The following is a 14,252-nucleotide window of genomic DNA, read 5'->3' as shown; positions in this document are numbered from 1 at the left end:
CATCAAGGGCTGAGAGAAGGCGCTGGCGTCCGGTTTTCCCAACGCGACGGCCACCCGCCCGTGGAGAACGTCGATGGGAAGAGGATCCGAGGACATCCGTGAGCCCTCCAAGTCAGCCTCCGGCGCCATCTCCCAAAGCGGCAACCGCCGCTCCGCCAAGGGAAGCACCCTACGGCGGTGAATGGCGGCAATCACTCCCGCGGCGGTGAGTCCTCCTTTCCGCAACACCTCTAGGGCCTTGAGAAGGGGCTCGAGGTTCTTCTGTCTGTCGTGCGGGGTCCCGTAGCGCCAAGCATCGGCGGCGGCGGTGACCACTCGCTGGGAAAACGGCGGGAGCATCTCGCCGTCATTCTGGAGGTAGAACCACCGGCGCTGCCACCCTTTATTCGAGGACGCGAGGATGGCGGGGATGTACAGCGACGCCCGCGATTGCCTCAGCTGAAGGATGCAACCACCAGCCCGCATTGCCGCGCGGACCCTTCTCTCCCCCGTCGGCGAAGCAAAAAGCTCCGCGGAAAAGAGATGAGTCCACAAGTCCCAGTGAGGGCGATCCCCAAGTATCCTTCGCACACCGCTACGAAGATGGCGGCTTGCGAGATGGAGTTGGGGCTAAGGTTGTGCAACTCCACCCCATAGTTGTGCAGGATCGCCCGCATGAAGCGGCCTACCGGCACAACGAATCCCCGCTCGTGGAAGGAGACGAAGCTCACGACGTACCCCAGCGGCGGGGACGGAGCGGCCCCGCTCGCGGGGGGAATCCACTCCGGCTGCCTCTCATCAGAGAGAGGGCGAAGTAAACCCTCGGCAACAAGATCCTCCAGGTCATCCGCTGTGACTGTGGAGAAAGGCCATGGATCGCGCGGCGAGATGATGGTCACCCGGTCGGCCATCACCGAGCAAAAGGGGTGGCGGCGGAAAAGACTGGGTGGGCAGTTTCCTTTTCTCTGGCTAAACCTCTCAGGTTGCGAAAACCTAAGGAGGAGGCGAGAAGCGGAGCAAAGAACTGTCGCCAGACCCTCCCCCGAGTATATAAAGACCAAGGCGAGACCCGTTCAACGTTTCGCCCGGACCCGCCGCGGGATTCAAAAACCCAAAGCGAAACGGCCGTTCCTCGAACGGCTCGCGCACGCGCAATGGCCGCCCCGCGAACCGCTCGCCCCGTCGCATTAACTCTGCGGTGGGACAGGCGGCGCCTCTGGCAGGGGAAGCGAGCGACGCTTCGCCTTCGCCATAATGACCGCGTCAAAAAAGGTACGCCACGTCATTCGATTTCGTATCCTTTTCTTTTTCCTCTTTCTCTCTCTTACAACAGGGACCGGGAAAGGGGGATACCCCGAAAAGGATCCTTCTCCGTGAAGGAAACAGGCTCCGAGCCTCCCTACTGATTAGAGGTTCGAAGGTTGGCCCCTCGGAGGGGTTTAACAGCCGCCTCAGAGCGCGTGGGCTCCACACCCACTACTGGTCAGAGGTTCGAAGGCCGGCCCCTCGGAAGGGTTCAACGGCCGCCTCAGGCTACTTAGGCTCCGCGCCCACTACTGATCAGGGGTTCGTAGGCTGGCCCTCGAAGGGTTCACAGCCGCCTCAGACACAGAGCGAGGGATGACCATGGGTACGTTCGATACATAACCAAGGCTCAGGCTACGCTCCCGAGGTACCCTAGGACATTTCCGAGACCAGCGGGAACGATCTTGTAACGGAATCCCATCAGAGGGAGGCATCGAGCCCTCGGACCCCGTCGATAGGGGACCGGGTCCGGCAGATCACCCGTAGGTACTTTTGGGCGCGCCTTCGGGCCCCTAGCCGACCCCTAACAAATGGGGCATGGGCGTTCACTCGGATTACCCGCCAGCAGCTCACCGGAGACACCATGTTCGGCGCCCTCCGAGGGCAACATGGTGCTTTCCCCCCCTCCTCCTTGCGGAAAGGCGACGCAGGGGCGTATGTAAAAAAGTCGAGTCTGTCCTTGACCGTCCTCTCGCCCTGTGCAGAGGCTCGGGGGCTGCTCTCGCAAACCCGGCTCCGGCCAAACCGTTGACAGCGTCAACATACCAGCCCGAGAACTTGGGACCCGACCGTGCACCCGGGCTACGGCCAGCTCGCATAAGGGAACAACCAGACAGCTGAAGCATTGCGCGAGGCATTAAGACCTCGGAGGAGTCAAACCACTCCTCCGAGGCCTCGGGGGCTACACCCGGCGGGTGCGCTCGCGCGCACCCACCGGAACAAAACGCAACCGAGAAAGGCTGGTCCCATTGCAAAAAAAGTGCGACGAAAGCCTCCAAGCGAGTATTAACACTCCCTTCGAGGCTCGGGGGCTACTATCGGGGACCATAATTAGGGGTACCCCCAAGGCTCCTAATTCTCAGCTGGTAACCCCCATCAGCACAAAGCTGCAAAGGCCTGATGGGTGCGACTAAGTCAAGGATCAGTCCATTCGAGGGACTCGATCACACCTCGCCCGAGCCCTGCCTCGGGCAAGGGCAGCCGACCCCGGAGGATCTCCGTCTCGCCCGAGGCCCCCCTCCAGCGACAAACATACTTCCGGCTCGCCCGAGGCCCAGTCTTCGCCAAGAAGCAACCCTGGACAAATCGCCACACCAACCGACCAAATCGCAGGGCATTTAATGCAAAGGTGGCCTGACACCTTTATCCTGACGCACGTCCTCCAGTCGACAGAGCCGAAGTGACCGTAGTCACTTCGCCGCTCCACTGACCGGCCTGACAGAAGGACAGCGCCGCCTGCGCCGCTCCGACTGCTGTGCCACTCGACAGAGTGAGGCTGACAGGCAGCCAGGCCCGGCCTCAGGCGCCATAAGAAACTCCGCTTCGCACGACCCAGGGCTCGGACTCGGGCTCAGCCCCGGAAGACGGCGAACTCCGCTCCGCCCAACCCAGGGCTCGGACTCGGGCTCAGCCCCGGAAGACGGCGAACTCCGCTCCGCCTGACCCAGGGCTCGGACTCGGGCTCAGCCCCGGAAGACGATGAACTCCGTTTCGCCCGACCCCAGGGCTCGGACTCAGCCCTGGCCTCAGCCGACGGTCTCCGCCTCGCCCGACCCAGGGGCTCGGACTCGACCTCGGCCTCGGAAGACAGACTCGACCTCGACCTCAGAGGAGCCTCCACATCGCCCAACCTAGGGCACGGACCGACCACGTCAACAGGAGGTGCCATCATTACCCTACCCCAAGCTGACTCAGGCTACGGGGAACAAGACCGGCGTCCCATCTGGCTCGCTCCGCCAGACAAGTAATGATGGCGCCCCACACGCTCTATGACGACGGCGGCTCTCAGCCCCCTTACGGAAGCAAGAGGACGTCAGCAAGCACTCGACAGCCCCGACATCTGTCCTTCCGCCAGGCTCCAGCGGTCCTCCGACGGCCACGACACCACACGAACCGGGTGCCAAAACCTCTCCGGCTGCCACGATGGCATGTACTTAGGGCGCTAGCTCTCCTCCGCTAGACACGTTAGCACTCTGCTACACCCCCCCATTGTACACCTGGATCCTCTCCTTACGCCTATAAAAGGAAGGACCAGGGCCCTCCTACAGAGGGTTGGCCGCGCGGGGAAGAGGACGGAACAGGCGCTCGCGTGAGGCCGCTCGCTCCCTCTCCCGCGTGGACGCTTGTAACCCCCTACTGCAAGCGCACCCGACCTGGGCGCGGGACAAACACGAAGGCCGCGGGATTTCCACCTCTCACGCCCGTCTCCGTCTGCCTTTTTCCCCCTTCGCGCTCCGTCTCGCGCCGACCCATCTGGGCTGGGGCACGCGGCGACATTTCACTCGTCGGTCCAGGGACTCCCTGGTCTCGAAACGCCGACAAGTATCCTCAGCACCAGTATCAGAATCGTTAGAACAATCAGTCAGGAGGTCAGTTTCAGAGGTAGAATCAGCAGGCACCTCGTCTTCCTGCCCCAGCCCAGCAGAACAGTCAGGAAGCACCAGCTCAGGTTGGAAATAGAGCATGTTTCCACTGTGGAGAGCAAGGCCATTGGGTGATGCAATGTTCGAAGAAGGCAGCCCAGCAGCAGTCAGGCCCCAATGCCCCAGTAAAGCAGAATGTGTCTCAGCTTGGAGCAGGCAACCGCTCTCAGCCGCGCTACAATCATGGAAGACTGAACCACTTGGAGGCTGAAGCAGTTCAGGAGACCCCCAGCATGATAGTAGGTATGTTCCCAGTCGACTCCCATATTGCAGAAGTGTTATTTGATACTGGAGCAACACATTCTTTCATTACTACATCATGGGTAGGAGCACATAATCTTCCAATAACTACCATGTCAACCCTCATTCAAATTGACTCAGCCGGTGGTAGAATTCGAGCCGATAGCATTTGTTTGAATGTAAGTGTGGAAATAAGGGGGATAGCGTTTCCCGCCAACCTCATAGTAATGGGTACTCAGGGAATAGATGTCATCCTGGGGATGAATTGGCTAGATAAGTATCAGGCAGTTATCAGTTGTGATAAAAGGACAATCAAGTTGGTGTCCCCACTAGGAGAGGAAGTGGTGACCGAGTTAGTCCCACCTGAGCCGAAGAAAGGAAGTTGTTATCAGATGGCTGTCGATAGCAATGAAGCAGACCCAATTGAGAGGATCAAGATTGTGTCTGAGTTCCCAGATGTGTTTCCAAAGGACTTACCGGGTATGCCACCAGAGCGGAAAGTTGAATTTTCCATAGAGCTTCTTCCTGGAACTGCCCCCATCTTTAAGAGAGCTTACAGAATATCCGGACCAGAGTTGGTTGAGCTTAAGAAGTAGATTGATGAGCTGTCAGAGAAAGGTTACATCTGGCCAAGCACCTCGCCTTGGGCCGCCCCCGTCCTATTCGTGGAGAAGAAAGATGGCACCAAAAGGATGTGTATCGATTACCGAGCTCTGAATGAAGTCACGATCAAGAACAAGTACCCTTTGCCCAGAATAGAAGATCTGTTCGACCAGTTGAGAGGAGCCAGTGTGTTCTCCAAGATTGATCTGAGGTCAGGTTACCATCAGCTCAGGATCCGACCTTCGGACATTCCGAAGACGACATTCATTACCAAGTATGGTTTGTATGAGTTCACTGTGATGTCTTTTGGTTTGACCAATGCACCAGCCTTCTTCATGAATCTGATGAACAGTGTATTCATGGACTATCTCGATAAGTTTGTGGTGGTATTCATCGATGACATTTTGGTTTATTCTCAAAGCGAAGAAGAGCATGCAGATCATTTGAGGATGGTATTGCAGAGATTGTGAGAGCACCAGTTGTATGCAAAATTGAGCAAGTGCGAGTTCGGGATCAGTGAAGTCTTGTTCTTGGGTCACATAATCAACAAAGAAGGATTGGTTGTGGATCCGAAAAAAGTGGCAGACATTCTGAACTGGAAAGCGCCAACAGATGCTCGAGGAATCAAGAGCTTCATTGGAATGGTTGGATATTATCGGCGATTCATTGAAGGGTTTTCGAAGATTGCGAAACCAATGACAGCGTTGCTAGGCAACAAGGTCGAGTTCAAGTGGACCCAAAAATGTCAAGAGGCCTTTGAAGCGCTGAAAGAGAAGTTGACTACAGCGCCTGTCTTAGTCTTGCCTAATGTGCACAAGCCCTTCTCGGTGTACTGTGATGCTTGTTACATAGGTTTGGGATGCGTGTTGATGCAAGAGGGAAGAGTTGTGGCTTACTCGTCCCGACAGCTCAAGGTTCATGAGAAGAATTACCCAATCCATGACCTAGAGTTGGCAGCAGTGGTTCACGCACTGAAGACATGGAGGCACTATCTGTATGGATAGAAATGTGATGTTTACACAGACCACAAGAGTCTGAAGTACATATTCACTCAGTCAGAGTTGAATATGAGACAGCGAAGATGGTTAGAGTTGATCAAAGACTATGAGTTGGAGATTCACTACCATCCAGGCAAAGCGAACGTAGTGGCAGATGCTTTGAGCAGGAAGAGTCAGGTCAATTTGATGGTCGCTCGTCCGATGCCTTATGAGTTGGCCAAGGAGTTTGACAGGTTGAGTCTCGGATTTCTGAACAACACGCGAGGAGTCACAGTTGAGTTGGAACCTACCTTGGAGCGAGAAATCAAAGAAGCGCAGAAGAACGATGAGAAGATCAGTGAGATCCGGCGACTGATTCTAGATGGCAGAGGCAAAGATTTTTGGGAAGATGCAGAAGGTGTGATATGGTTCAAAGACCGCTTGTGCATTCCCAATGTCCAGTCTATTCGGGAGTTGATTCTCAAGGAAGCTCATGAGACAGCCTATTCGATTCACCCTGGCAGTGAGAAGATGTATCAGGATCTGAAGAAGAAATTCTGGTGGTACGGAATGAAGAGGGAAATCGCAGAGCATGTGGCTATGTGCGATAGTTGTCGAAGAATCAAGGCAGAGCATCAGAGACCAGCTGGATTGTTGCAATCGTTGCAAATTCCCCAGTGGAAATGGGATGAAATCGGTATGGACTTCATAGTCGGATCGCCTCGCACTCGAGCCGGCTACGATTCCATTTGGGTAGTAGTGGACCGTTTGACCAAGTCAGCCCACTTCATACCTATCAAGACCAACTACAGCAGTGCAATATTGGCAGAGTTGTACATGTCTCGGATCGTTTGTCTTCATGGTGTGCTGAAGAAGATAGTGTCAGACCGAGGAACGCAGTTCACCTCTCATTTCTGGCAGCAGTTGCATGAAGCCTTGGGCACACACCTGAATTTCAGTTCGGCGTATCATCCGCAGACAGATGGTCAGACCGAGAGAACCAATCAAATTCTTGAGGACATGTTGAGAGCCTGTGCGTTGCAAGATCAGTCCGGATGGGACAAGAGATTGTCTTACGCAGAGTTTTCCTATAACAATAGTTACCAGGCCAGTTTGAAGATGTCACCATTCCAAGCGATCTATGGAAGGAGTTGTAGGACTCCGTTGCAATGGGATCAGCCTGGAGAAAAGCAGGTGTTTGGGCCAGACATTTTGCTTGAAGCCGAAGAGAACATCAAGATGGTCCGAGAGAATCTGAAGATAGCGCAATCAATACAGCGAAACTATGCAGACACAAGAAGAAGAGAGCTGAGTTTCGAAGTCGGAGACTTTGTCTATCTGAAAGTGTCACCGATTAGAGGAGTCAGAAGGTTCGGAGTCAAAGGCAAGCTAGCACCCCGCTACATTGGCCCATACCAAATTCTCTCAAGGCGTGGAGAAGTGGCCTATCAGCTCAGTCTGCCAGAGAATTTGTCTGCTGTGCATGATGTCTTTCATGTGTCTCAGTTGAAGAAGTGCTTGCGTGTGCCAGAAGAGCAGTTGCCAGTGGAAGGTCTTGAAGTCCAGGAGGACTTGACCTACACAGAGAAACCAGCGCAAATCCTTGAGATTGCAGACAGAGTCACCCGAAGGAAGACCATCAGAATGTGCAAAGTCAGATGGAATCACCACTCGGAGGAAGAAGCAACCTGGGAGCGTGAAGATGATCTGATGGCTAAATACCCTGAGCTCTTTGCTAGCCAACCTTGAATCTCGAGGGCGAGATTCTTTTAAGGGGGATAGGTTTGTAACGCCCTGAATTTGGGGGTAGAATTTTTCTTCTTTTCTCTCACCAAATTCGGGCGTTACTTTCTTTTCTCTTCCGGATTCGCTCTTTTCTTCCCAATTTCAAACCAGTATAGTGACAAGTGTTCGTGTCGTGTATGAACCAAAACCTAAGTGCCATGGGTGTTGCATCATGCCGATGCACGTTTCTTTGTCTGATATTGCGTGTTCGTCTCGTTCTCTCTCGGTTTTCGGTTCGCGATTGGAGCCTGTGTCGTGCGTCTCGGATTGGGTCGAGCGTGTCGTGGGTTTCGATTCACGAAGTGGCCCGGCCCAACCCAGCCCGGCCCGGCCTGGTCCGGCCCGCCCCGGCCCCTGGCGCCCCCACCCTCCCACGCGCCCCCTCCTCCTCTCCCTCTCTCATTTGGATCTCCCGCGCAACAACCTCCCTCTCCCTCTTCCACCTCTCTCTCCCCGTGGTGTCCTAGGGATTGGAGATGGCGATTACCGGAATTTGGACCCCGAGGTGAGCTCCCCTCACCTCCCCTTCCCTCCTCCTCTCTCTCCCTCTCCCTCCCCTTCCCTTCCCTACGCGCCCCCCTCTCTCCCACCCCGGCGCGGCGGCGCTCGCCCGCCCCGGCCTCCCCTCGCGGCGGCGCTCGCCCCCCCTCCCCGTCCAGCGGCGGCGCCCGCCCCTGCCCCATCTCGGCGCGGCGACGGCGCCCGCCCCCCACCCCGACCCCTCGCGGCGGCGCTCGCCAGCCCCCCACCCCGGCCCGCGGCGGCGGCACGGCCCCCGGCGCGCGGCCTCGGCCCCTGCGCACGGCGTCCCGACCCTCGACGTGGCTCGCGTGGCCTTGGCGTGGCCTCGCGTTCCCCGTTTACCCCTAGCGCGTTCCCGCGTGCGCAACCCCACGCGCGCGGTGATTATTCTTGTTTTTTTGTTAGTTTCAAAACTCCGTTAGTTAGCATGCTGCGTCACGCGCTTCGTCGCGCGACGATTCCTTTAGTTTATATTTCTCAAAGTGTTGTGTCGCGCGCTTCGTCGCGCGACGATCTATTTTAATTTCAGGTTGTTTAAGGTGCGATGTCGCGCGACCAGACGCGCGACGTTCCACTTTAAACCCAGCTCTGTTGGAGTATGTCGACGTGCGCTTTGTCGCACGATGCTTACCGTCTATTTATAATTAGTGCAAGCGTCTCATTGGGCGCTTTGTCGCGCAGCGAGTCGTTTACTTGTTAATGCAATCTAAATGTCGTGTCGTACGTCTCGACGTGCGGCCACTCCCTTTCACTCATCTTCAATTGTTTAATGATTAAATGTGGAACTTGACTTTACTTTATGCCAAACGTAACATCCAAATTAATTCCTTTCCATTAAGCGAGTAGTTTGATTTACAATCTTGTAACGTGATCGTTTCTCGACTGTCTCTTTCTCTTTCTCTCCTAGCCTTAAGTGCGAACCCGCGTGGAAAGTCTGTTTACTTACTACATTCTATTGTATGGTGTACTGCTCTTTTGTATTAAATATGTGGATGTATGTACGTTTGCGCTCGCATAGAGAATGATTCGGTCGAGGAGCCCGAAGAACTCGTAGGAGAAGCCCCTGAGCAGCAGTCGGTTGGTGGAGGCAAGTGTCCTTTGACCTATCTCTGTCCTATTCATTCTTTAATTCACCTCCCGCATTACACATTTATACTTAAGGATTGACTAGCTTTTGTTATCCATGTCCTTGTTTACCTATTTGGGTTGGATTATTATTGTTTAGCTTTATGCTATTGCTTAACTCTAATCAATGAACATGATGAGATTATCTACGATACGCTGTTTTCCCCTCTCGTATTATGATGTTATACTTGTGGTCTTCAAGGGGGCTCGAGCGGTTTCTCGAGTGCCTCTCTGTAAGGACCTGTTCTTTGGATGACCGCCCGGGAAAACAGTGCAACCATGAGGGTGGAATGGGGTGCCCTTAGCTGAATAATTAGAGGATCCGGGGTGTAGTTCGCTTAGCCGTCGTGCCGTCAATGGGGCTCGGTGTATGCGGCTCGCTCTGCCAAGCTTGGGTTCGCCCCCTTGGGGAGGAGTGCGATGCATTTAGGAAACCTAACGGGCGGCTACAACCCCGAGGAATCTTTGTAAAGGCTACGTAGTGATGCCCTGCTGGACCACCTAGGCAGTGGTCAATGGGGAGTAGCTCTCTCCGGGCAGAAAGGGAATCACGGCTTGTGGGTAAAGTGCACAACCTCTGCAGAGTGTTTGAAAACTGATATATCAGCCGTGCTCGCGGTTATGAGCGGCCAAGGGAGCTCCAGTGATTAGTGGTACTTGATCAGAGACATTTTGGTTTACAGGTGGCAACGAGACTGATGGTTTTAGTTATGGCTATGGTGCTGGTAAGTGGTATTCTTTCCGTTTGGAAAGGGTACATCGGGCTAATAACTTGGGTTAATGCTAAAACCTGGCTTCCTATTAGTAAATAATAATCTGACCAACTAAAAGCAACTGCTTGACTTATCCCCACATAAAGCTAGTCCACTACAGCCAAACAGGATACTTGCTGAGTATGTTGATGTGTACTCACCCTTGCTCTACACACCAAACCCCCCATCCCTAGGTTGTCAGCATTGCAACCACTGCTCAGGAGAAGATGAAGCCGTGGAAGGAGACTTCCAGGAGTTCCAAGACTACGACGAGTTCTAGGCGTGGGTTAGCGGCAACCCCCAGTCGGCTGCTTGTGAAGGCCGCGTTTATCTACGTTTCTTTTCCGCACTTTGATTTATTGTAAGGACTATGTGGGCGTCTCAGACGTATGATGTAATCGACTATTATTTCCCTTTTAATACTATTTGAGCACTGTGTGATGATGTCCATGTTATGTAACTGCTGTGTACGTGAATTGCTGATCCTGGCACGTACATGGTTCGCATTCGGTTTGCCTTCTAAAACCGGGTGTGACAACCACTGGGGGTGATGAAGCTGGTTTTTGGCTCATCTTCCTTCTTCATCCAGATTTGATAATAGCCTGAATAACAATCTAATAGACTCATGAGCTCTAACGAAGCTGCTGCATCTACTAGAGAATCTATCCTTGGTAATGGAAATTCATCCTTCGGACAAGCCTTGTTGAGATCAGTAAAATCAATGCACATTCTCCATTTACCATTGGCCTTCTTCACCATAACAGTGTTAGCTAGCCATTCTGGATATTTTACTTCTCTGATGACTCCAGCGCTAAGAAGTCTTTTCACTTCATTCCGAGCACCTTCGGCTTTGTCATCAGACATTTTCTGAAGCCTCTTCTTTCTGGGTCTGAAGGATGGATCAACATTGAGCGAGTGTTCAATAACATCCCTGTTGACACCACAGAGATCATTAGCTAACCATGCGAAGACATCTTTGTTATTGAACAGGAACCTTATCAGGGTTTTCTCCTGCTCCTCAGACAATTGAGATCCTAGCAGCACCTTCTGCTCTGCTATATCTTCACATAAAAGCATGGGCTTTGGCTGATCAGCCGAAGCAGCCTTCTCCCTTCTGTATTTGTATTGCTCACAAGCTTCGGCCTCATCTATGTTATGGATTGCTTTTGAATCTGTCCAGTTTCCTTCGGCCTTTCTGGCAGCTTCCTGACTTCCATGAATAGCAATAGGCCCTTGATCCGAAGGTATCTTCATGCAAAGATATGCTGGGTGAAGAATTGCTTCAAAAGCATTGAGTGTCCCACGACTAATGATTGCATTGTAGGGGTACTCCATGTCGACAATATCGAACACAACTTCCTCAGTCCTTGTATTGTTCACAAATCCGAAGGTCACTGGCATTGTGATCTTGCCAAGCGCTACAATCTGCCTTCCTCCGAAACCACAAAGAGGGTGTGTAGCATCATGAATCTTATCCTCTGGCTCTTGCATCTGTCTGTAGGCCTTAGCAAATATAATATCCGCTGCACTGCCTGTATCAACCAGAACATTGTGGACCAGAAATCCTTTGATGACACAAGAAATAACCATAGCATCATTGTGAGGGTAATCCTTGAGCTGAAGGTCCTCTTGGGAGAAGGTAATTGGGATGTGGGACCATCTTGACTTGATGAAAGGTCCTTGCACCCCGACATGATGTACCCTTCTCTGTGCCTCCTTCTTCTACTTCTTGTTGGCTGGCTCTGAGCATGAACCGCCTGTTATCGGGAGTATCAGCTTCGGAGCCGAAGCAGCTCCATTTTGATTGTTGAACGAAGCCATCAGCTCAAAAAAGTGGAAGTGAGTTCACCGGAGGTGGACGCCAATGTTGGGGACTTGTTCTCAAATGCTATGAATTAAGAACAAGGCAACACAAAAATGTTAAGTATTAATGCTCTTCATCCGCTGAAGCATTATCTCCCCAAGGATTTAATGAGCTTCGGACGAAGGTCATGAGTAAAATATCACGAAGGTCACACCTTCGTGATCAGACTTATAAAACAATATGAAACATGAAACATTATAGAAAGATATATTAAAAATAGATAGCTCTATTCGCACATTTTATTATGTGAACTTTAAATATTAAAATACAGTATTCAAGTACATTTATACCTTCGTCTTAGCAGAAAACAATAATTCCAGCGTAATGTGTCGGCAGCTACAGGATTGCGTGAACAGTACATGGGTACTATTCATCTATTTATAAGCACAGGGCGCAGCCTGTGTAAAATTACATTTATACCCCTTACAATCGACTATAATAATGACACAAAACATTGCGGGTCTTTTAAGTCATTTCATCTTTAAGTCGGTCCACCCCTTCGTCTTGAGATCTGTCACCGTGCCGAAGCTTTATAGGTGATAGCTTCGGCGCTGCTTCTGATAGGATCTGCCGAAGGTGTTCTATTTCTTTAGGATCTTCGGCTACGAAGCATACCTCAACAATTCTTTTATTGTTTCTCCACATGTTCCTTCCCACATAGTACCCTCTTTCAAACTATGTATGCATCCGCACATATTGTACATTTATTAAATGTATAGCAAAATGCGTTTTCCGTTTCTATTTTCTGATAAGGAAGATTTTCATTGTATTTAAAAGTCTGATTAAAATCATCTCCCGGCCTTGCATCTACAAGATGTACACAGCCAGAAAAGAAAGAAAGAATTAGAGAACATGACAAACATGATGTTATTGGCTACATGACTAGAAAAATCAAATGTATTGTAGTTTTTTTACAAGTATTGTATTGTACTATTGTAGTTTGGAATTGAGGGACCATATGAAAGAGCCAGTGATTTTTGGAGTTTTGACCTGTCACTTTCCCGTATTTGACTCATTAGCGACGCATGTTTGATGCCGCCAAACATGTTTTCTGTTCCGCGAGCGAGCAAGTGTGGTGTGGAGTGTTGACCCCACAGTACAGAGGCCACCAACCTTTTGACACCCCACAGTCACTCTCTCCCACTCATTAAATACGCGCGCACGAGCCCCACAACGCTCTCACGACACTCCACACTCCAAGCGAGCTAGAGCTAGAGCTATAGAGATCACTCTCCTTCTCCGCGTGAGGTAGTGACGCCCAGCCATGGCAACAATGGCACTGCGCGCCGTGGCAACGGCGCTGCTGGTGGTGGCGGCGTCCGTGTGCGGCGCGTCGGCGTCGACGCTGGTGCTGTACAACCGGTGCGGGGAGACGGTGTGGCCGGGCATCCAGCCGAGCGCCGGGAAGGAGGTGCTGGCGCGCGGCGGGCTGCAGCTGGCGCCGGGGCGGTCGGCGTCGGTGCGGCTCCCCGCGGGGTGGTCGGGGCGCGTGTGGGGGCGGCAGGGGTGCTCGTTCGACGCGGCGGGGCGCGGGCGGTGCGCCACGGGCGACTGCGGCGGCGCGCTCTACTGCGGCGGCGCCGGGGGCGCGCCGCCGGCCACGCTGGCGGAGATCACCCTGGGCACCGCGTCGTCCCAGGACTTCTACGACGTGAGCCTTGTGGACGGGTACAACATCCCCATCGCGATGACGCCGGTGCACGGGTCGGGCGCCCGGTGCGCGGCGGCCGGGTGCGTGAGCGACCTGAACCGCGTGTGCCCCGCGGGGCTCGCCGTCCGCGGCGAGGGCCGCGTGGTGGGGTGCCGCAGCGCCTGCGCCGCCTACGGCGCGCCGCAGTACTGCTGCACGGGGCAGTTCGGGAGCCCCCAGCAGTGCAAGCCCACGGCCTACTCCCGCCTCTTCAAGTCGGCGTGCCCCAAGGCTTACTCCTACGCCTACGACGACCCGACGTCCATCCTCACCTGCTCCGCCGGCGCCTCCTACGTCGTCACCTTCTGCCCGCACCGCCGCTGAACTTTTATTTTTTTAAGGTCTTCGGCCGCGTGTTGTTAGTTATCCTCTGCCTGCGTTTGCGTTTTGATGTTCTGGCGTGCGTTCGTTTCACTTGCCTCCGTCACGCGTCTTCGGAATCTCCAGATCTTCCTCCCTAAGTATAGCAATGCACTCGGCTCTACTGCTGCTGCGTTTTGAAAACCTGGGATCTGAAATCTTGAACAGTAAAAAGTAGCTGCGGGCATTCTCCAGATCTGGATCGTTGCACAGCAGGACAAACACAAAAGGGAAGCAGGTCGTGCAGTGAACCAACAGTACGCCGCATTAGCTACAGGAGGGTGAGGCGAGTAGCTAGTGTAGGCCTCTTTTGGCCGCCACAGGGAGAGTGAGGGACGGGACGTCACGGACGATCGGACCGGACGCCCATCATAATTTAAAAATTTATTCCGGGGAGCGCGATCTCCG

General features: G+C 53.3%; 1 protein-coding gene across 1 annotated transcript; it reads left to right on the top strand.

Moving 5' to 3' along the window:
- The first annotated feature begins 12,940 nt into the window (after window positions 1–12,940).
- On the top strand, window positions 12,941–14,038 carry LOC100281263 (uncharacterized). The gene has a single exon (NM_001154182.2). It carries the CDS (start codon window positions 13,059–13,061, stop codon window positions 13,806–13,808), a length of 750 nt encoding a protein of 249 aa, NP_001147654.1. The 5' UTR covers window positions 12,941–13,058; the 3' UTR covers window positions 13,809–14,038.
- The last annotated feature ends 214 nt before the right edge of the window (window positions 14,039–14,252 follow it).

This window comes from Zea mays, chromosome 5 (assembly GCF_902167145.1).
Source record: "Zea mays cultivar B73 chromosome 5, Zm-B73-REFERENCE-NAM-5.0, whole genome shotgun sequence".
NCBI lineage: Eukaryota > Viridiplantae > Streptophyta > Magnoliopsida > Poales > Poaceae > Zea > Zea mays.
The sequence above is the reverse complement of the archived record's forward strand: the minus strand, read 5'-3'. Positions and strand labels throughout refer to the sequence as shown.

Coding starts and splice junctions, on each gene's coding strand:
- LOC100281263 (NM_001154182.2), top strand. CDS start 13,059: ATGGCAACAATGGCACTGCGCGCCGTGGCAACGGCGCTGCTGGTGGTG.